The sequence below is a fragment of the Amborella trichopoda genome, chromosome 4, assembly GCF_054954075.1.
Source record: "Amborella trichopoda isolate Santa Cruz 75 chromosome 4, AtrichopodaSantaCruz75HAP2 v2.0, whole genome shotgun sequence".
In the NCBI taxonomy this organism is placed as follows: Eukaryota; Viridiplantae; Streptophyta; class Magnoliopsida; order Amborellales; family Amborellaceae; genus Amborella; species Amborella trichopoda.
Window position 1 is genome coordinate 41,049,835 of NC_142339.1, and position 24,135 is coordinate 41,073,969.

A 24,135-nucleotide genomic window follows, 5' to 3' on the forward strand; every position below is an offset into this window, starting at 1 on the left:
AGGGAAGGAGCGAAGGGATGTTGGCAGACTCAGGGGAGGGGGAGGCAACGAAGGGAGCGAGGGGTGCAAGCGTAGAGGAAACAGGTGGAGGGATGTGAGAGGGATTAAGTAGTAGAGAGAAAGGAGCAGGGAGAGGGTCGGAGGAGTCAGGCGAGGGGGCGGGAAAGGAGGGAGAAGAGTTGGGGTCGAAGAGAGGGGAGGTACACGCGTCAACCGACGGCGTGAGATGATGAAAGAAGGAGAGGGCGGGGTGGTAGGTAAGATTAACGGTTGAGAAGGGGGCGTACAAGGGACATGTGTCAACCCCGTAGGTCGCAGCAGAGGACACGTGATTGGTGGAGAAGAGGGAGGCGAAAAAGGTGAGGGGCTTGAGGCAGTGCTGTCAGAGGGGGAATGATGGGGGTCAAAGGGAGGGAAGAAGAAAGTGGGCCAGAGATACGGCTCGTAGGGGAGCCTGAGGATAAAGAGATAATGGGGAGGGGCTAAGGTTCAGGAACGGGTTGAACAGGGCTAAGCCCAGGCCCAAGAGTTCCAACATCACAATTGTTGGGCCGGGAAGTTGAGTTGAACGAGGAGTGAGGGGTCTGTTGACACGTGGCTCTGGTCTTGTCGAGCAGGTGACCGTTTGTGCCAGGGGCTTGCTGGAAAATAGGCCGAAATCTCGAGCCTGTTGAAAAGGCTGTGGCATTTCGCCGAGAAGATCTTTTTCGTCGTCTTTTCCGTTTGATCAGACTCCACTGAGAGGGTTCCTTACTGCGCTCCTAGGAGTGGGAAGGGCGGTGAAAGAAATGGGGGGAAGACGGAGATGCTGGGGACCAAAAAAGCGAGATCGGAAAGAAACGATCTTCAAACTCCAACCAAATTGTTGAAGGGATTTGGTAAGGGTTCAGCATTTCCAACAGGATGTGGATCGATCCAAGAGGAAGGAATTCCAAAGATTTCCAGAGAATTGAGACCAAATCCCCACATACGACAGCTATATTTTTGAAGGTAGAAGGAGACCAGGCATGTAGGGGGACCTGATCGAGGGTTAGCCAGACTCTCTGTTTGTAGAAGGAACTGACTTTAGGAGACCAAAGGTGAAGCTGAACGGTGGATTCTTTAAAAGAGAGGGGTGGAGCCTCGTTTAAAACGTGTTGAGCCAGTTGTGGAGAGGGAAAGGTAAAGAGAAAACGTGCTGAGCCACTTCCCCTCCCGAGAGCCACCTGTAAGAAAGGTTAGGTTCCTTCCAGGTGATCTGAGCGAGTTTCTCAATCCCCCTGATGTCATCTCTCCTTGGTGAGAAAAAACCGACCAGGGAAGCCTCAAGCTTGGATTTGAGGGGGGTCGACTCTGCATGGGGGACTGAAATACAGTTAGGGGCAAAGGAGTGGCGAGAGGAAGGATCAGGAGAGTAGCCATGGTCAGGCACAGTAGACTGCCCCAGATTGCCAGTCGGAGGAGATGACCGGGGGATCCGGGTGTCAACCTCAGAGGGACGAATGTTCTTTGCCACTACCTCGGCATAACTAGGAGCACTCTGTTTTCCTCGAAGAGGCTGAGTGTGAGCATTTGGAGGGCGGCGAGGGAGAGGAGGAGGGGGGGGGGGGGGCTGGGGTACAAGGCATAGACCTGATTCCAGAAAAGAGAGGAAGACTGCACAACGTTTGCGTCTCCTTGCCATTGATTTTCTTTTGTACTATTGTTGTATATTAGTATTGGAAATAGATTTAATTGGACTGTCGAATGTATGCCAAACAGGTCAAGAGCTTTATGTGGCCCTCCATATCTATAATATTTTGGCTTTTTTTGTTTTTTATAGAACCATTATACCGCTTTTTTATTTTCTTAAATTTACTAATTTTATCTACTCTTTTCATGTTGTCTACATCAAGGATCTACGATGACCCCATACCTCTTTGTCTTAGTTATGAATGACTTCATTAGGTATCTACAAGATGAGATAGCGTGGTGTATGTTGTTCGCAAACGATATAGTTTTGATCGATGAGACTCGAAGCAACATCAACACAAAGTTAGAAATTTGGAGGGATACTCTACTACAATTTAAGGGTTTTAAAATTAGCCGGACTAAAATAAAGTGTGTAGAATGCAAGTTTAGTAATAATAGGAGTAGAGACAAGGATGTAGTTAAGATTGATGGTCAAAAATTCCAAAAAGAGCGCACTTTCGATATCTTGGGTCGATAATCTAAGAAAATGGAGAGATTGAGAAAGATGTTGCACAAAGAATTAAAGCCGGGTGAGTGAAGTGCAGATGTGTAACTGGAGTTTTATGTGATCGCTGCATACCAATGAACTTTAAGGAGAAGTTCTATAGGACAGTTGTGAGATCAGCGTTGCTTTATAGGGGGGTGTTGGGTGGTTAAAAAACAACATACTCATAAAATGAGTGTAGCTGAGATGAGGATGTTGAGATGGATGAGTGACATGATAAGAGGGATAGAATTCGTAATGAATACATTTGGGAGAACTTAGGTGTGACTTCAATAGATGATAAGATGAGAGAAAGTCGACTTAGGTGGACTGGACATGTACAACATAGACCCAGTACAATACCTATCAAGAGGTGTGTGTTGGTTCAAGTAGAAGGCTCATAAAGGGCAAGGGGTAGGCCTAAAAGTGCATGATTGGTAGTAGTGTAAAAAGATATGGGTACTTATGGTCTCACTGAAGGTATGACCCTTGATAGAGTAGAACGGCAGATCAGGATTCGTGTAGCCGACCTCAAATAGTTGGAAAGGCTATGATGATGATGATGATGATGATGTCTACTTTTTGCATTTTCCCAATCCTTTATTTTGGAGACTTGGGTGGAATCTCCACCCTGGCTCTAAGTGGGCCTTGCCTAGTTCCATAGTCTGTCCCTAGTTAAAACACTGGATGTTACAGATATATGGGCGTCATAGCACTGGTTTACATTAGGCAGCCTAATATGTTTCAATAGGGGTTGATATTATGCAGTGTTGTGGACGTTTGCTTCAAATTTATCAATTCCTACTCCTCTGAGAGTAACAAGTGTTTCTGGAGCATTTTTCTAATGCTCTCTTACCCATCTTTTTAATTTACATATATTTTTCGTGTTCCTATAGAGGCAAACACATCTCTCAGCTAGTCTAGGAACTAGGGAGTCGATTAATTGGTGGGACTTGCTGCTTTACATATCACTAGCTTGTGCTCAGAATTGTGTTGTCTGTCTATCTTTCCTCATCCTTTTCTTCCTCTCTTATCTGTCTTCTTCCTACCCATTTTCCTCCCTATCACTGTCTCACATGATATTTCCTATAACCTTGATATGTGCTCTTTGAATAAAACTTTATGCCTGGGTTTATCAAATGAATTCCTTATCTATAGGAAAATTGAGTTTTGTAATGGATTGAGTATGAATTTCTAAGCTAGCGTGGTGTATATTGCTATCCATATAATTCTAAGGCTCTTTCTCTCACTCAATGTTAGGTTATTTTCCTTTGCATCTGGTGCGCTCTCTCTCTCTCTCTCTCTCTCTCTCTCTCTCTCTTCCCGCAAATCAAATTGGTTTATATGAAAGTATGAAACTGGAAAACATACATCTGAAAGAGATTTTTTTTGTAGGAACTCGAGACATGTCAATACAGTTATCAAGAACATTATGTGGCGTAACTGATTTTTTATTCAATAAAAGGTGCGTCTTCTGTTTTCAGTTGTGTTCTATCACTTGCTTAAATTGTTCTTGCCTGTATAATGCTGGTGTTGCAACACACATGGTACCTTACTCTTGCTTCTATTTTAAAATGGAAATGTTTGTGAATGTGATGGTTAAGGTCTTCAGCTCTTTGAAGCCTCTTCCTCAAATTGGAAAGTACAAAGTGTTTATATTGAACATTTGACTTGCACGATGCTTTGTGTTGGAGATATATGGAGACATGCATTTTGCATGACAAGATTTGAGATTTAAGATGTTGATTGGCATGAATGCACGTAAAGATTCACAAGGTGAAAGATTTCATTGGATCTAGTAGGGATTTTAGCAGTTCTTGCAGTTTATCATGTGGTCAGTGGTCTGGGATTGAAGTTGTTCACCTAGAAGGTGTATGTCTTTGTATGCTTGCCTGCACATGCGCCCATGGACATGTGTGACACTTGAAACTTTACACTCTTTTGTTGTCTACGAAACCTAAATTCTTTGGAAGCAGCTATGTAGCACCTGCTACACCACCTATCTATCCAAAACCAATATCATTTTTCGCCACCACCAGATAGTACATATAAACTCATATGATGGACTCCTCCTTAGATCTCACAAACACTTTTTTGTTATTTATTTTTAAATACTTTCACTTCTCATCCCTACGTGGTCAGTGGTCTGGGATTAAACTTGTTCACCTAGAAGGTGTATGTCTTTGTATGCTTGCCTGCACATGCGCCCATGGACATGTGTGACACTTGAAACTTTACACTCTTTTGTTGTCTACGAAACCTAAATTCTATGGAAGCAGCTATGTAGCACCTGCTACACCACCTATCTATCCAAAACCAATATCATTTATTGCCACCACCAGATAGTACATATAAACTCATATGATGACTCCTCCTTAGATCTCACAAACACTTTTTTGTTTATTTATTTTTAAATACTTTCACTTCTCATCCCTACCGTCACTACCTTAATCTATATGCTTTCCAAGCATCACATCATTCCAAAAACCTTTGATTCTTTGCTTAAACTCCATTTCCATTAAGCACAGTATTTTGATTGCCAAGCCGATGTTAGGAATACCTACACCTCTATTCCTTTTGTAGGAACCTCCTAATGAACCAAATGCTCCGTCTTCCCTTGATCACCGCAGTATGAAGAACCTTCTTCTGGATCATAACTAGAAAGCTATAAATGCCTTAAATCATCTACTATTTGAACATGAGACATGCTTTTGTTTTTTTTCTTTCTTTTTTTTGTTTTTTTTAGAGCCCGGGGGGGGGGGGGGGGGGGGCGTCTGGGCCAATGATTGGAACTGACTGTAATTTATAGAGAATGGGTAGAATTTTTTTCTATCTATATTGGTTGCTTTTCATTGCGATGTCTTTTTGTCACTTGGGCTGTTCTCTGTTCTTCATGTAAATTTACTTTTTTAATGTCACTTCATTATACAATGACAAATTTCTACTTTAGGGAACAAAAGGGCCTCATCTCTGGGCTATTGAGCTCCTAAAATAGCTCTCATTGAGATTATTTTCTCGAGAAAACATGTATTGACATTCCATTTGTTCTTGAACTCGAATGTGCCTCAACATATTAAAAATTGACAAACTAGATGACATTCTTTTCGTGATCATTCTTTGATAACTCCGGGCTGTAATTACTTGAATTTTGTGTTAGTGATTGGCCATTACTGCTTTGTTAAGGATTTGCCAAGCAAAACTTTCTTAATTGGGTGAGATGCTCATGGGCATAACCTCCTTAAGTTTAGCAATGGCGTCTTGGAGATGATCAATGTTTTGAAACCCAGATTAGCCATCCAGAAAACCGATCCGGAGTGGCAAATCAATGATATGGATTGGCCAGATCTGGCCTTAAAAAAAGTTTCAAACAATTACTACTTTTTTTTTTTTCAAAATCTAATGTTTTAGGTTTCTTAAAACAGGGGTGTATTGCATTATGACCTTTCATTATTTTATCAAAAATACGTAGATACTAAGATCTTGTTTCATGTATGAGTGTTTGTTGACCATTACATTCATTTTACAGTCAAATGAAGTTTAAAATTGCAGCTCATTGCAATAAAATGGATCACTAACTCAATTTTTTTTAGTTTTGTATTTTTATAATATCCAATTCCACTTGCTCTTGTAAAATTATGGAGTAGCCTACTCGTTTCTTCTTTTTCCCTTTTGCTAAAAATTAATTTATTAAATTAATGGGTGTGGTTTGTATAGAGCCGAGGCTCTAAGCAATCAAATTAGTGCCCACCTTCAAATAGTGTTGAGGAATGTCGTTTCAATATTGGAAATATTTGTGACAGCTTTAAAATATATTTTCTTCTTTAATTATTAAATTTGAGGTTTCAAAAGTTGTGTAGATTGAGCAAATCTATGAAAACTTGAAAATCTTGAAAATTGACGGTCCAAAAATACATTACAAGATGCACTATTTCCAAAATTTGAAATCCATTTTTTTCTTATGTCTTGGCATCTTGTTGTCGAGATGATCAATTTGAGGATATTTAGGCATCAAAACAACCTGTTCCAGTGAAATTTCTGAGGTAGGCTCTAAGTTGATTGTTTAGAGCCTAGGCTCTATATAAACTTTTTCCTAAATTAATTGTTTATTTCCATATTGGGAATGCGGACCAAGATTCGTGCGTCCGTCCGCAAATAGTTGGGAAAAGGCTATGATGATGATGACGACGATGAATTATTTATTTTCATATGCTTTTTTATTGATGTTTCATCTCTCTAGCGGTGTATTTAATTTCTCTCTCTAGAGGTGTTGTATTTATTCCCATTCATATTCAATTTATTTCTTATTATCTCTTGAAAATGTCGGCTTAGCCTACTCTCCATTGATTTGACATAGAGATTTTCTTGCACAGAGTTGTGGTACAAATCGTGTTATTAAAAAGAAAATGTTGGCTCTCTCTCTTTCTCTCTCTTCTCTACATTCTTCCTCAAATGACATCTCTTTCTCTCTGTATTTCATCCCCGCACTTCTTTCTTGTGAGAGGATCTCTCCCTCTCATCTCCCAATTCTCTTCCTACATGCTCTCTTTCATCCATCCTCATTTTCTCTCTAGATGATCTCTCTCTCACATCCTTACATAACCACATGCTCTCTCTAAGTTGTCTCCGCATACCCACAAATTCACATGTACCCTTTCCCCCACATCTGATTAAATTTTTTGTGTATAGCTTCTGTCTCTAAACTTCACGTTTCCATATAGCCTCTCTAAAAGGTCTCGTGATCTCTCTCCTACACTAAACCAAATAATCTTCTCTCTCTATAGTCTCAGCCTTACCTACACATGTCCTCTCTCTAAAATGCCGTACCCTTTACCCACATATTCATGATCAATCTCTTGCTTAATTGAGAGAGAGAGAGGAGAGAGAGGGGGAGAGAGAGAGAGAAGGGAAAAAGGTGTCCAAGTTGATGACTTGTCATGGTAGGACATTTTATGGGTTTTATTATATAGGTATTTTGAAATCAACATAAAGTTCTTTTAATTTTATTTGCCGTGTGCTCTTTTTGTATATAGATGCCCACCAATGTACATTTTACCTTTAAATATTAAAATATACTTGAACTTTTTTATCAAAAAAAAGAAATCTGCTTGAACTTTTTATCTTTAATCTTATTGTTTTTAATTATTTTTAATTGAGCCCATAAATGTAGAGAGAACTTTATTATAATGTGATCATCTTTTTGTTATTTCAAATCGAGCCCATGAAAGTTGGTAACCAGAGAGAGAGAGAGAGAGAGAGAGAGAGAGAGAGAGAGAGAGAGAGAGAGAGAGAGAGATTTTAGGCGGTATAGATGTGAATAGCCCACAAAAGTTTTAAGTTTTAAACTTTAAAAGATTTATCCCACATTGGGGAGGTTGCAAAAAAGTTGGGCACCAATGAACTATAAAATACCACCTAGGGAAATGCATGTGTACGCTATTCCACCTAGTGTGCATAAGACCATCCACATAAAAATGTGGGGCCTTTAGTAATAAAAAATTCAAAACATAAAAAATAAAAACTTACAATAAATAAAAAATTACATGGGAATCAGACGATCTTGTAGCGCTAGATCACCCCATTCCCTGACGTAATCGGCTAGTTCTGTCAGAGAATTGGCTGGTTCCTAATATATAGAGGGAACCAGACCACTCCCCTTGTTCAGGTGATTTCGATTCGGATCGGCATTTTTTAAATAGCGAAGATTTTCCATAATGCTTATCTTCCTGCATGGCCTATTGGTCCGAAATCCTTTGATGTCCCCTTTTCCCTCATGGTAGTTTTCACACACTTTCATAATCTCACTGTTTACAACTTCTCAAAATTCTTGAAAAATGATAGCAAAAAAGCCATATGTGCCCTTAGTTTTGTCCCCTGCAATGTTTAGAAAACACTGATCCAGATTCGAATTGCCCGATTTGGATCGGTTTCAGGGGGACTGTTCCAGTTCCCTATATATACGAGGAACCGGCTGGTTCTGCAAGCTGGCTAGTTCTGTTTGAGAATGGGATGATCTGGTCCTGTAGAATCACCTGGTTCCCATGTAATTTTTATTATTAAATTTTTTTATATTTTTATGTTTTCAAATTTTTCTTACTAAAGGCGCTGCATTTCTGTGGATGCCCCACACCACTAGGTGGAATGGAGTACGCATGCCTTCCCCTATGTGGTGTTTTATAGTTCATTGGTGCCCAACTTTTCTCCAACCTCCTTAATATGGTATAACTCTTTTAAAGTTTAAAAACATAAAACTTTTGGGTGCTATGAGCATCACTCTCTCTCTCTCTATCTCTATCTCTCTTTTAGATCTCCCTACTTTTTTGGGCTCCATTTTAAAATGAAAAAACTAACCATATTACAAATAAAGATCTTTCTACTTTTATATACTCGATTTAAAATAATTCAAAACAATAAGATCCAAATAAAAAGGAAAAACAAATTTTAATATTTAAAAGAATAACTTGCATAGATAGGCATATAGATATAAAAAGCGTACACGACAAATAAAGTCGGAAGAATTTTATATTGAATCAAAATATTTTCATAATAAAACCTATAAAATATACATCCTACCATGAGAAGAGGCATCGATTTGGCACACTTTTTTTTCCCTTCTTTCTCTCTCTCTCCCTCTCTCAATTTGGAAAGAGAGATCATGAATCCACTGGTATGAGAGTGAGGTGATTTAGGGATAAGTCATGGGAAGGTAAGGCTGAGACTTCAGAGAGAGAGATGATTATTTGGTTTGGTGTAAGAGAGAGAGCACAAGACCTTATATAATGGAGATATGGATATGTTGAGCTTAAAGAGAGTGAGAATGTATATGCAAAGAATTTTGTCTGGTGGGTGGAAGAGAGTGTATATGAATTTGTGGGCATGAGACCACTGAGAGAGAGCCTATAGGTATGTGAGAGTGAGAGAGATAGGGATGTCATCTAGAGAGAGAGTGATGATGGATGAAAGAGTGCATGTAGGGAGACAATTGAGGGACACGAGAGAAAGATCCTCTCAATAGAAAGAATTTGTGGGAAGAGAGAGAGAAAGAGGCATCATAAGGGGGAGAATGTGGGGATCAGAGAGAGAGAGAGATCCTCTGGACTCTATTTATTTGTTTTTTTGAACATGAGTGTGCCCTAAATCTATGCAAGAAATTCTCTATGCTAAATTAATAGAGAGCAGGTGAATGACATTTTTAAGCAAATTATGAGAGATTAATTGGATATGAATGGAAATAAATACGACACCTCTAGAGCGAAATTAGATATGACACCTCTAGAGAGATGAAACAATAATAAAAAAGCGTATGGAAATAAATAATTAATTTAATAAATTAATTTTCAGGAAAAAGGGAAAAAAAAAGGAGAGAGGGGGCAATACCTCATCTTTACAAACGCAAATGGCATTGGAGATTATAAAAATATAAAACTAAGAATTGAGTGAGAGATGTATTTTATTATTAGGAGTTGCATTTTAAACTTTATTTTGACTATAAAATGAATGTAATGGTAAAAAAAACACTCAGAAATAAAACAAGTTCTCAATACTTACCTATTTTCAATAAAATAATAAAAATCAATAATGCAATACCCCAAGTTTTTGGGAATCCTAAGAAACTAGATTTTCAAGAAGTTTTTAGTAATTTTTTTTTTTTTAAGGTTGGATCTGCTGATCCACAGATCCGGATGGGCAATCCCAGTTGCCGAATGGTTTTTCAGATGGCCAATCCTAGTTGCGGAGCCATGTTTTCAAGTATCAATACCTAGGAAGGGGTCTTTTGAACCAAATCTCACGAATCCTATGCAAGAGCCTTAGACTTTGTGACATCCAGAAATGTTTCTCTTGATCTTTAGAGATGTGTGCCTATTTAAGGATTTCCCTATGATCTCTCTTTGTAGTGCGTCTCAAAAAACCATTCCCCAACCATTACAGGGCCTTTTCCTATACACATTGCATCCTTTGATGAAACTTATTTGAGCGTGTATGTTTATGTGTTTATGCTCGTCCGTCTTCTTTGTGTGAGTTCATAGAAGCCCAGGTTGTCATATGACAGCTCAATCCAAGCTGAGTCAATTCTTGAGTCCCAAGTCAACGCGGTTGTTCTTTACTACGCCTTTAACCTTTTAGTGAAATTTTAAAGAATTGGAAATGATGGAAAAATGTTTGCACAACCAACGAAATTAAAATGTTTCCAGAATATTATGTTCCTTGGAACTTTTTGACGTGTATTGATTTTTTTGAAATTATCTTTTAATTTATCATGCCCTATAGAATGTGAGAAGTCTGGGTCATATTTTTAGTATCACAAAATCTAGCTTGCCTAAAATTAAAAGACATTTTCTAATATGAAAGCATGGTATGGTATTTTTGGTACCTTCTTTATTAAATGTCCTTGAAAATGGTCTAGCTCAAAGTTGATGGAAATGATTATGAATCCGATTCATTTTAGGAATCCAAATTGTGGAATTGCGGCCGGCTAGAAGATTCTTGTTTTTGGAATTGACATCCGCACAAAAGGAATCGTGGGAGATGAGATTCCTATTTTATAGGAATTGAGATTCAACCAAAATAAAATCGAGATCCCTAGACAGATGGAATTGAGATTCCTACCTCTATGGAATCTGTTTCCAAACTATTTGAAAGCAACCAACATAGAATTGAGATTCTTTCATTTATACCGCGATCCTACATTTTTGGAATTGAGCTTCCTAGGCATTTCAAATTGAGTTTTATACCAGTTTGGAGTGAGATTCGACCCAGATTGGAATCGAGTTTTGACCCATATGGAAATCGAGATTTGTAAACCATTTCTGACCAAGCATCAAGTGGGCTCATGGAAGTCAGTTTTGATTCTTTGTTCTACTTGGCTATGAAATATTACCAAACCATTTATAACTTAGTACCAAAGCAATAATCTAATACTACCATGCAAAATTAAATTATGCTCTAAAGAGTTTTAGGGCCATTCTTTGATCAACTTGGCACACATTATGTGTACATTAGTTTTAAACTTCCCGACTGGCAATCTCTCTAATGAATCATTGCAATGCATTATTAATGAAATCAATCTATAAAGAAGATAGACAACTTGATTTTTATTGGTCATTTGCTGCCAAAAAATATGACATAAAGATGATTGCATCTTGTAACTTGAGATTGGATGTCGAGTAATTTGATGCTTTGATATCGTAAGCATCATTCGTCCAAAACAAAGCGAGGTTTGAAATAGAAAACATCACTTCTCCAATAAAAGAAAAAAAATGAATGCAAATCCCATACGTACGAGGGCTTTGTGCCTTGTGATATTGAGTGTGAATATGTGGAGTATTTAAATTTTAATGGTCAAAGGACCCAGTTGCCTTGAATTTAATGCTTCAATACCCTAGTTATATCTATCTTTGTTACCTACAAAAGGCATTAGAATCATACATATTGAGTATCTCTGAACTGTAAACATTTGCATTTGAAAGTTAATTTGAGTTACAAATACTTTAGCACTGCATATATCTGATTACCATTTAAAGCACCTATAAACCATGGAAAACAATGTCCTCCAATTGGGTTTCAAATAACTGCAATCAAAATCCATAAATATTTGAGTTGAGATTGCAAGTACAATGAATCACATATTTATGCATCTATGAACAATAGTACTTGATCTTGTGGAATTAAGATTCCAAAATTGTCACGAGAGATTCTGAGGAGGTCGAAGCAAGATTCCATGTTGATTAAATCGAAATTCCCTACACTTAAAAACCATGGTACTTGATGCTGTGGATTCTAGATTGAAAGCCAAAATAAATCGAGATTCATTAAATGTAGAATCGAGAATCAAATGATGTGGAATCAAGATTCAATAAATGTTGGATAGAGGTTTGAAAAAGGTGGGACCAAGATTCCATTAATAATGGGATTGAGATTTTGAAAAGGTTTTGGAATGAGATTCCTAAATTAAGGAGTTGAGATTCATGAGTTCTAGGAAAACGGTTCCTTGAAGATTCCTTGTCAAAATCACTGAATCGGGGTTTCGAACCGGATCGTGATCTAGCTAGCATTAAGGTGGAAAAATCTACAACATAGATGTTCAATTCTTCCATTTCTCCCACATTCTGAGTATTTCAAGAGAGGTAACTAAAATCATAGAAACAAATGGAATGGTTGAGTGAACAATAGTGTTACTATTGTCTATGACTGTTGGTCTATGAATCCGGTGGTCAATGATCTTCTTTGCTAAGTGCTGCACAAACAATTAATGATTGTGATCCTAGTAGTTTAGGAGCAAATAAGAGTATGTCTGATAAAATAGGTTTTAAATATTCAAAAATTTGAAAATTTGAATAAAGGCTTTTTTGGCTTTCCATATTTCCAGATTGCATACTTTCCGACCATGTGCTTTTTTGTGTTTGTTTGACTGTCTACAAGTAATTTATAAATTTCATAGATTTGATATTTTGACTGTTTGGCTAACAAAACGAATTTTTGTGAAACCAAGTTTTTCTTAAGCATTTGATCAAATGTTTATTTAAGCCATGACAATGCTAATAGAGCACGACTACCATCAGTCATGGCTTCCCATGAAGATTGGTTTTCAATATCTATTCTTCAAACACTTTTCTTGTGGATTCCATATCTAAGCATATATATATATATATAGGAGAAGTTTTCCTAACGCCTATAGGCGAAAATGAACAGTGATTTCGCCTACCTTCATCACTGTCTAAAGTTCATCGCACGGTCACTATTGTTCGGTAGTGTTTGATTTTTTATTTTTTTTCTAAAAATTGGAATAATCTGAAATTTGGAGCGTTTGTACATCTTAGCAAGGCGCACCTAATAAAAATAAAAAAAATATAATTCGCGAAATGTTTTTGATCAAAATACCCCCAAAACGTTTCGGGGGCATTTTGGTCAATTGTTTCCATGTAAAATACTTTTTTGATAGTTTTTCGTAGATTCACCTATTTTTGATGAATATATGCTCCAACTTTCAAGTCATTCTGATTTGTAGAAAAAAATGAAAAATGAAACGCCGGACAACTGTGACTGTACGATGAACTTTGGACGGTGATGAGCATAGGCGAATTCACTGTTCATTTCCACCTATAGGCGTTGCGGAGTGTTTTCCATACCTACATATATGGAAAACACTCCGCAACGCCTAAATGGAAAACACTGAGCAACACCTATAGGCGGAAATGAAAAGTGATTTCGCCTATGGTCATCACCGTCCAAAGTTCATCGCATGATCATAGTTGTCCGGTAGTGTTTCATATATATATATATATATAGAAAACACTACGCAATGTTTATAGGCGAAAATGAATAGTGATTTCGCCTATGCTTACTACTGTCCAAAGTTCATCCCATGGTCACAGTTGTCCGGTAGTATTTCATTTTTCATTTTTTTTTATATATATGGAAAACACTACGCAATGCCTATAGGCGAAAGTGGACAGTGATGTCGCCTATGCTCATCACCGTCCAAAGTTAGTCGCGTCACAGTTGTCCGATAGTGTTTCATTTTTCATTTTTTTCCTACAAATCGGAATATCCTAAAATTTGGAATGTGTGTTCATAGGAGAATCTAATAACAATATAAAAAAATAATTGGTAAAATATAAATTGACCAAAATAACCCTTAAAATTTATGGGGGTATTTTGGTCAATTTATATTTTGTGAAATATTGTTTTCATATTTTTATTAGGTGCACCTCACTAAGATGCACACACGCTCCAAATTTCAGATCATTCCGATTTACAAAAAAAATGAAAATTGAAACATTACCGGACAATCGTGACCGTGCGATGAACTTTGGACGGTGATAAAAATAAGCGAAATCACTGTTCATATTCGCCTATAGGCGTTGGGAAGATTTTTCCATATATATATATATATATATATATATATATATATATATATATATATATATATGGGTGTGGTTTCCATAAGGTTGCAACCTTAAACAATCCATTTACGCAAATTTTATCATAACATATAATTTTGATTAAAATATTCTTAAGATTCTCTCAAAATATATTTTCATATCTAATTATAAAATTTTTAACTCCAAAAATGATTAAAATCAAATAATTTTGATTACAATATTCTTAAGATTCTCTCAAAATATATTTTCATATCTAATTATAAAATTTTTAACTCAAAAAATGATTAAAATCAAGTAGATCTATAAACATATGAAAATCTTTAAAATGGACGATCTAGATAATGTGTTGTAAGATGCACCATTTATGGGACTCAAAATCATTGTTTTTTACATAGTCATACATTTCAATGTCTAGATGATCAATTAAAGCGTTTTTCAATATTAAAACGACTTTTTTCGATGGATTTTTTAGGTGCATCCGCAATTCTACATTTTAAGGTTGCAACCTTATATGAACGTTTTCCCTATATATATATATATTTATAGGAAAACACTTAAAAACTCTCTTATATATAGGAAAACACTTAAAAACGCTTCTAAGTGAGCCGCTACAGTATTTCACTCATGTCTCATCACACTCCAAAGTCCATCAAACATTTAATACTATTTGAATTTTAATAATTTTTTTACATATGTGATGAACCTCAAAATTTGTGGATGTGTGCGCCGTAATGAGGCTCACCTAAATAAAATATAAAAAAATCATTTAAATGATAAAATGATTAAAATTTAAATATTAAAATAATTAAATTACCCTTATGGATGTTACATGGGTAGTTTGACCATTTTTTTATTATTTTTAATGTTTTTTTGAGGTGCAAGCTGGTTAGTTATTCACACACCCCAAATTTTAGATAAATCATATTTCTAGAACAAATATTAAAGTTCAAATACTATTGGATAATTAGGGCTGTCTGATAGACTTTGGATGTTGATGAGCCATGAGTAAAGTATTATAGAAATTCACTCGTTCGGTGTTTGTAAATGTTATCATCACACACACACACACACATACATATATATAGCATCATCATCATCATCATAGCCTTGGCTATACGAATCCCGGTCTGCCATTTTGCTCTATTAAAGGCCATACCCTTTGTGAGGCCATAAGTCCCCATATCTTTTCAGACTACTTTCAACCATGTCCTTTTGGGCTTACCTCTTGCCTTTTCCAGTCTTTCTACTTGAAGTAACTCGCACCTCCGAACAGGTGCTGTACTTGGTTGGCGCAACACATGACCAATTCACCTAAATCTACTCGCTCTCATCTTATCGTCTATTTGTACCACACCTAAATTCTCCCAAATGGCTTCATTTTGAATTCTATCCCTTTTTGTCTTGCCACTCATCCATCTCAACATCCTCATCTCCGTTACACTCATTCTATAGATATATTGCTTTTCGTCCGCCCAACATATATATGTATACACACACACACACATGCACATACTATTGGAGTTTGTGGCCTTTAAAGGCCTAAAATAGCTTGTAAATAAAATCATTTATAGTGATTCATGCACTTCAGTCGCAATGTACTATGGCTGATTGACCTAGGGTTGAGTTGTTCTGGCTCAGGGTCATGTCCAAAAACCCTTACCTCTGGGCATGTGGCATTGCCGTTGAGAGTTAATTATGGGTAATCCCTTTTTGAGGTTAGAGAGATGCCCAAGGATGTTGTTTGTAGGCCTTGAGAGCAGTATGGTCTCCTATGTGTGGAGGAAGAACTTGTGAGAGCAAGGGCCAAATCTGTAACAAAATTTTTGCATGGCATGTACATATGAAAACTACATTTTGGGAAGTAACCATATATAGAAGTACACATATACATGTGCATAGAGAGTGGCCCCTTGCACTGTGTGTGTATTTGACTTGCTCACAGGAGGGGAACCTGTAACGCATATATTGGGATTATGATTCCTCTATTTATTGGCTAATTTTGATGGGCCAATCATGAACCCTTGCACTTGAATGTGGGCAAAGGGTCCTGTGTGATTAGCTTGAGAAGGCAGTAGTGGATTTTGGATCTTGGCACAGGTGGAGTGTTGGCATAGGTGGAGTGCCTTGATACTTGCTTGTTTTCTACCTATTAGGTACCTATCCACTTTTAAGTTGTATTTCTATGTGCTTTAGATTTTTTTAAAACTTCAGAAATATTGTTTTCTACTAAAAATGTGTTAATGTAAATTTATAATTTTTTTTAAATTTTAAAAACCAATTTTAAATGTATAAAACCCTAAAAGGGTGTTTTAAAATTTCAATGGCTTCTGGAAAATTTATAAATTATGTGGGTCCCCTGTGAGGGGGCTGAGAGCACAACCCCACATGTTTGAGCCCCACTAGAGGGTATCACATGAACCCCATTAGGGGCCACATGTCGCATTAATTCGGACATCCTCTTCTGTGTGGCACATGTTTTTTTAGTAAAAAGTATTTTGTGGGATATTTATCTTAGTGAAGTTATTTGGTTGACGAATATTCTTTAGAGATTATCTTAGTGGTTTTCTTGTTATCTACTTATCTTTGGCCAAGTTTGAATTCCTAATTATCTCACATGAATGGCCACAATTGAATTCCTAATTATCCCTTTGTGAAAGAATAGGACTTTTAGAATATCCTATTTTGTTCTAGATAATTCTAGCGGATAAGTTTTGATGGGTCATAGTTTTAGATTAATTAAAAGTGGATATGGGTCAAATCTCAGGGGATAATTTCCTACAGATTCACTCTAGATCCTGATGGCTGATCTTGGAGATGAATGACTTAGATTAAATATTCTCTCTCACCTATTGATCACCTAATAAAAATCCTAGATAATGTTGAACACCTCTAACTGGGGCTCCTAGCCCTAGAGGTCTATAAATAGGGGAGATCTGTCCCTTATTTCAGTACACAGATCTCTCTCATCTCTCTCTTTCTCCAATCTATGCGACACTTTATCTCTCTCATCCTCTCTAGCTTCTCTCTCTCGTCTCTTTAAAAGGTGGCATGCTACCCCCCATAATTGTAGGGGTGGCAAACACCTCAAAGAAAGAGACAAGGAGACGGGGCACGCCCAACCCTCTTGGTTTAAAATTGGGGAGGTGCCAGTTGTGGCATGCCCCAAGGTAGAAAAAGGGTGTCCTAGTCCTAGAGGTGCTTCTCCATTTCAGTTTGGTGGATTCAGCAGGTTCTAGGATCTAGTGCGCCATTAGTCAAATTATCGGGTGTGGGGTGTGCTAAGCCTTAAGGGGATTACCTTAGGCAATAGTCAGTAAGTCTTCCCATATTTAATTACTTTTATTGAATGTTATTCTTGCATATTTTTTTTTTCTAAAGTTGTTAAGTTTTATTCAGTTTGAATGAAGTTTATTTTGGCAGTAAGATATTAAAGATCCTAGATTGTAGGTGGCTTGTTTTACTGTATTGTGGCACCTGTAAGTAGAATTTCCTCTTTATAAAAGAAAAGAAATTTTTGAATTTACAGCATGGAATTCTACATTGCTACTCCTTTCACATGCATACATATCAAAATATGCGAAATTAATGATTTCTTTTTCAATAATCCCGGAATTGAAAATATAGGTTACAATTAATTGAAAAAAGTTTGAAGTTGCCAAAATGGAAACAAAAACATATTTTTTTATGGCCAAAGATCGACATTAATTATTTGTCAAGCCCAAACAATTCTCTACTTAATAATAAAACAAATCCATTCCTTCCTTCCTCTTCTTGTAGTCCACTGTTTTTCCCCTTCTTAGAATGAACCCAAATACTTCAGTTGCCTGCACCTCATTGCCCATTCAAGCCTTATCACTCAATTGCTGTTGCGCTGAAGAGTTTAGAAGGGATGAGGGAGGATCAATGTTCATTGTCATTGTCGACCTAATGATTATTAGAAAATTGTTTCTTAGGTGTGTGTTGGGTGATCCATTCCATGCTCAAAGTACTTTTTACATAGAAATGAGCATGGCTTAGGCTAATCTTAGCCTAGAGAATGGGTTTAAAGAGTGACTTGCTAACAGCCTCCTTCATGGTTTTCATGATCAAAGAGTTGCGGAGCTATCACTACATATGAGAGAGCTCCTCTTCTATCAATATGTACATTGGATTTTAACCAAGTTCCAGAAAGAGGCACATGTCTTTTATATGGACCGATAGGTTTCCTCGTGTAACCCAACTCTAATGGTGTACCTTACAATCTTTCTTGCTGATTTCACAGTTTACTCCTATGCCAGCAGCATCATCATTGTTGATGCTTCATCCTATACCAAAACCTAAAACTTCCATTGTTATAGAAGAAGAGCTAAAATGAGATAGATGCTCTCTCTTTAGGTGTGATTGGTCGAGTGTCTTCTTCATTTCAGTTTCTGGGAAATTAGTTTCTGGAGAGGTTGGCAGCCAGCTTGGTTTTGTCAATGAGGGGATAAAGTGGTGTAGGTACAAGAGATTCAGGGGGCATGGGGTTTGTTGGGGGGGCGGGGGTGGTAGAGGAAAGCAACCCAAATCCCGTTAGTTTTTTAGTAATGGAGAAATTAAATCCTACAAATTCAAGTTCTACTTAAATTTTGTGGCATTTAGAAAATAGGAGCTTCTCTTAATTTTCTCGGATAAGATTTGGGCCAATTAAACATAGCCTAGGGGCTTGAAAGATCTAATATTTTTCTGAAGTATTTGGATTATATGTGGTTGTCTAACATAACCTAATATATATTCCTAAATAAGCTTCAAATATGGAGGAGTTTTCATAAAGATCCAATGAGAAATGGGATCTAGGTTTGTCTTATTCAATGTTCAAAATCTCAAAGTTGGTGGCTGACTAATCACTTCCAAAACCAAGATGATTAAGAGTGTAACTTGAAAAACTCAGCAAGTTTTTCTAAATTTCACGTGAAAAAAAGTTTTCAAAGGCAAAAAGTGTATGATGGGAATCAAATCCAACCCTTTTCGAACAAAAAACTTAATGCTATCGCATTGGAAAGACCACCACATCAATAGAATAAACACAAACATTTATATATATGGAAAAGATCATGCACATACCGTCTTTTTCTTTTACAAAAGTTGGCCTCTTTACGAGTTCAATTGATTTGGTAAATGAGTTTTCATTCAACAACTTGTTGGCTAGAAGGATATGGATGTGCATAAGTCCTGGAGGGAGGAATTGTGAAATAGCCCAAGGAAATCACCTTTCTTCACTCTCATGCCTTGAATATTTTTTATGAGGTTGCTGGAAGCCTGGAACTTTGGATATAGTTGTTTGTTTTATGATTTTGTGGAATTTCTTATTTTGTGCAGAAAAAGTAATGGCTTTTCTTCCAAAAATCTTAAGCGGTTAGGACCTGGAAAAGTGTCACCTCGCTTACCTGTTCCAGACCATATACCAAAACCTCCATATGTGAAGTCAAGGCAGCTACCAGGAATCAATGGTGGACCTGAAGTGCATGATGAAGAGGGAATGAAATGCATGAGAGAATCAGGCAAACTTGCAGCAAAAGTTTTGGAGTATGCCGGAACATTGGTCCAGGTTTCACAACCACTCTATATTTTTAAAGTAGCTGGTTGTATAACTCAAAGTTTCTTGACTATATTATTGTTTGGCTGCATCTAACTCAAAGCATGACTTTTGTTGGGGACTGTGTAGCAGAATTGTTATTATGGTAAATATGAGAAGATTTTGTCAGATTAAAATGTTCATTTTTTAATTTTATTGGAAGCGGTTCTTTTTTTCTACGGTGAGTTACATAAGGGTATGGTTCGGAGAATGTAGAGGGGTTACTGTGAGATAGAATTTGATAGAATTAGTTTGGCTATTTGGATAATATGGAAAGACTGCAGGAATAAAATCTTATAAAGAAGATCATATCTTTTTTCTTTGGTTATGGACAAGTTAACTAGATATTTACAGGATGAGGTTCTGTAGTATATGTTGTTTGTGGATGACATAATTTTTATTTATGTGACCAGAGATGGCGTAAACGTGGGTAGTCAAGAAACCATATATCTTTAGAATGAACATAGATGAGATGAGGATGTTGAGATGTATGAGTGGCTAGATAAGGAAGGATACAATTCGGAATGGAGGCATTCGAGGGAATTTAGGGGCAATTCCAATAGGCGATAAAATGAGAGAAAGTAGATTTAGATGGTCTGATAATATGCAGTGTCGACTTGGAACACCAACAATTTGGAGAGGAATTTGGTTCCAGTGGAAGGCTCTAAAAGGGAAAGGGGAAAGCCTCAAAGGACATTGATGGAAGTAGGGAGAAAAGATATAGTGACTTATGGTCTAATAAAGCAAAGTGGTGGAACATGATTCATGTAGCCTACCCCAAATAGTTGGGATAAAGCTCGGATGATGATGATGATGATTTGGGAAAGTGGACACTGATTTTGACTACAAAGAAGGATGTTGTGGTTGGGTAGTGCAAAAAACAGCAATAGATGGAATAGAAGTGCAAAATTCTAGAACTCTGGGAGAAGGATGATCTGAATTTTTCATTATAGGGGACTGCAATAATATGGTAACCCTTCCTCAAGGTGTGATCAAGATCAACTTCGATGGATGTGCCAAAGGTAACCTGAGTCTAACTAAAATTGAGGGTGCCATTCCTTGTAATGATAGGATCGCCCTGAAGTGTTTCATGGAGCACAATGAGAGTTGCAGATTTGCATGGGTCGAGGAAATTGTGATTTGCTGGGTTTGGTATCATTGAGGTACACTCCTTAAATTTTGTCAGATAGATTAGTAAGGGATTCTCCTATCTATTTGGGGCTTGGGAAGCTTTTGCAGAACTATGTTGTAAACCAAATTGTAATGCATTGTTACGAATGGTCTTACATGCTAGCATGTTCTTCATTCCAGCCATGGCCACCATGCTCTTAAACCAAGCAATCCAATGTATTTATCATAGTTGCAAGATTCAATAATGGAGTTAAATACGGTTAACAAAAGACAAGGAACTACCACCTGCCAAATTAGAATCCTAGAATGATTTATTTGTCTATTTGGGGGCTGGATTTGGAGCCATTGAGTATATAATTTTGACTCAGCTGGATGGTGTATTTCTATTAAATGGATGTCTCATAAGGGCTTCTTATCTAATGCTATCGTTATTGCTAACCACTAAGTTATAGGATGATGATCATTGTCTTCCGAGAGAAGTCTTTCTAGTAAATTACCATCTACAGTATGATATATTCGATCGTACTTCCAAGCAATGTTCAAAAAGGCGTAGGCGTGCCCTGCCTAGGCGTTTTGAATGCTTGGCCGCCCACCAGGAACAGGGACGGGTGGACTGTTAATTAAGATAAAAGTTATAATTATTACTTATTGATTAATATTCATATGATTTGGTTTTGGATATCAAATATTCACAAAACGAAAAATTTCATTTAAAGTTTATGACTATTCATAAATTTTAAGTGCAAATCAGTAAATGTTCCATCTACAAATTTGTAAAAATATCAAAAAAATAAAACAAAATTAATAGAATATGAAAACATCACACATTGCTCAAAATAAAAACCAATTATTTATAAAAGAATTCGATATAGGACCAATTTCATCGTCCAAACGAGTTAATTATCAATTAATCACAAAAAAAAAAAATCAATCTATCAACTACAAAAATGTAAATATATCATAAAAGAAAAAAAAAGTTCAACAAAGAAAAATCAAATGATTCAAAACATAATACATTATAGCAAAAAACTCAAAACCCTTATTCAAAATCAAAATGGCATAATGCTCTAAAAATATCAATATGGAAATGATGTTGGCCTAAATCTTGTCTATTGGGTTGCCAAAAGTCCTCAAAATCGACTACTAGAAGCTCTAAAAACACTCACAAACTATTTCTTTTGATTTTGGAAGAAATCGAAAACATCGAAAATTTATCGATCTAAATAGAGGTTTTTGGGTAGTTTTTCTCTCTCTAGATGGCACGGATTTAGTTTTACGGGGTCAGAATGTCCCCCCAAAACTCCTTTGCCCCATTTCAGGAGAGGGGGCGGGGGGAGGGGAATGACTAATTTTGATCCTAGCCTAGGGATTTCCGCCCTAGGCAACCTGCCTCGAGGTGGCGCCTAGGCGGCCGTGTAGAATGTAGCGCCTAGGCATAACCTTTCCTGCCTTGGCGGATAGGCGGCCGAACTTTCGAACATTGCTTCCAAGTAGTGCATCTTCTTTGGTATCCTTCTGCACAAAAGTGTAAAGATAGAATCATATGTAGCAATGCATGCAACATTTCCCATGCTGTGGCATTACTAGGCTTGAGCATGATGTTATTCTTGGGCGGGTTTTGAATCTTTAGATTCTGGCTTTCTTTTGTAGATATTAAATGAAATACACCTCGCAGCATTGTTTTATGAATGAAACTTTGCCTTCTCAAGAACGATTAATTGGTAGCGCTATACAAAAGATATGATAAATCAGGAATCATTGTCGCCTAAGCATACTGAAAAAAGCAAGAAAAAGAGAAACTGAGCCAACTTTTTTTTTTTTCTTTTTGTTGTTCTTGCTAAGTGGGCCAACTTTTCAAGTTGCTAATTGGAAACGAGAACATCTTTACGCTCGATGTGTCTTCTGCTGAGGTATCCTTTTGAGAACTAGCAATGACGGTGAGGATATACAAATTCTTGATTTATTATTATTTTTGGGTAAATACAAGATGGTGAATGAAAACGCGTTTCCGAGTTGGAAAAATTCGCCAATTCAAATTGACTCATACAGTGGGGTGAGTTCTATAAATAAAAACTCGGATTCATCTGGGTTTTTGTTATATATGATTGTCTGTGTCTTTTGCATGGAAATGAGATTTTGAGAAGTGGTAGAAATGTTGTTTGTCCTTGATAGCAAGCTTAGATGCTTCACAGAATTTTGAAAAATTGCCCTAATTTTTGAGTTGACTGTTTAAGCCAGCAACGACTCGGTTTTGGCAGGGACTGTCTTGGTCATTAAGTTCAAGGTTTTGAACAGTGATATGAATCATACAAATCTCATGCAAGATTTGGATAAGTAGTTTGTCAGAGTAGAAATATTATGAAGAGGATTTCTGCATCACACCCAATCAATGCAACTGATTTGCTACTAGTGACATGAAACATCAGTAACACAGCAGGTAATTCACTGCTGGGACGTATGTAATCAATGGACCTGTTAGATACGGTGGACTCTATGAACTCTTGTCCTTATAAGAATGAGTAAGTTGATTTTACTTACTATTGGTTGGCCTAATATTGCTCATGCAGGTGGCACCATAAAGCTGCTAATGGGATGCTTTGTTACTTCCAAGTCCAAGAGTATTTGCCTTAAGGTTTTCTATGTGATACTATTTTCCCCCTAGTCCTCTTCATTTAGCACTTCTCAAAGATTTCTGGATATATGGGTGCTATTCCTGTATCTTGGCAAAGTATAGAACTGATGATAGTCGTGAATATCATTTGCTGAGGTTAACTATAGGGTCGTGGAATTGCTGGCATGGGAGATATGGCGCAAGAAACTTTTTCTTGAATGGGTTCGGTTACAATTCATTACATGTGGATGCATTATGATAATTCGATAGGATGCTTGCAAGTCATTGCTATGAAGTATAAACCTTTTATCTCATGAAAGGTGAATAAAAAAAGTGTAATGCCACTTTATCTGGGAGAGGGGAGTTTCCTGTCATTTTGTTATGTCATGCTGGGAGCATCAATTACTGAAATGCTTACAAGTGGTCTTGGAATGGCCCTGTCATTGCACTTCTACTATTGGCAAGTTTTGTTCAATTAGCTTGACCTGTAGCGGCCATCCCATCAGCATTTCTCACTCTTGTAACATTTACGAATTATTGCTTATTGCTCTTGGTTTTGTCTGTTTCCTAACCTCTTTTAACTTCCTTGATGTGTGGTACATTTTATCACCGATTTTGTGTTTAAAACACGAATAGTATCTGAAATTGCCAACGACTGAGGAATTGAACAGAGATGATTCTGATTTTGCACAAAAAATCACTATACGATGGGAACAGTTCTTATTCT

General features: G+C 37.0%; 1 protein-coding gene across 38 annotated transcripts in view; it reads left to right on the forward strand.

Moving 5' to 3' along the window:
- Positions 1-24,135, forward strand: part of MAP1D (methionine aminopeptidase 1D) — a 70,088-nt gene that overhangs the window by 15,857 nt on the left and 30,096 nt on the right. For 22 of the 38 annotated variants that reach the window (XR_016054513.1, XR_016054514.1, XR_016054515.1 and 19 more), the window contains exons 2-3: positions 3,590-3,659; positions 19,411-19,639. Coding sequence is in view for 22 of the 38 variants with exons in the window: in XM_088865257.1 (XP_088721383.1) it covers positions 3,590-3,659; positions 19,411-19,639 (299 nt within the window). In the remaining 16 variants the exon portion in view is untranslated. The other 16 variants (XR_016054521.1, XM_088865265.1, XM_088865268.1 and 13 more) reach the window with 6 other exon arrangements.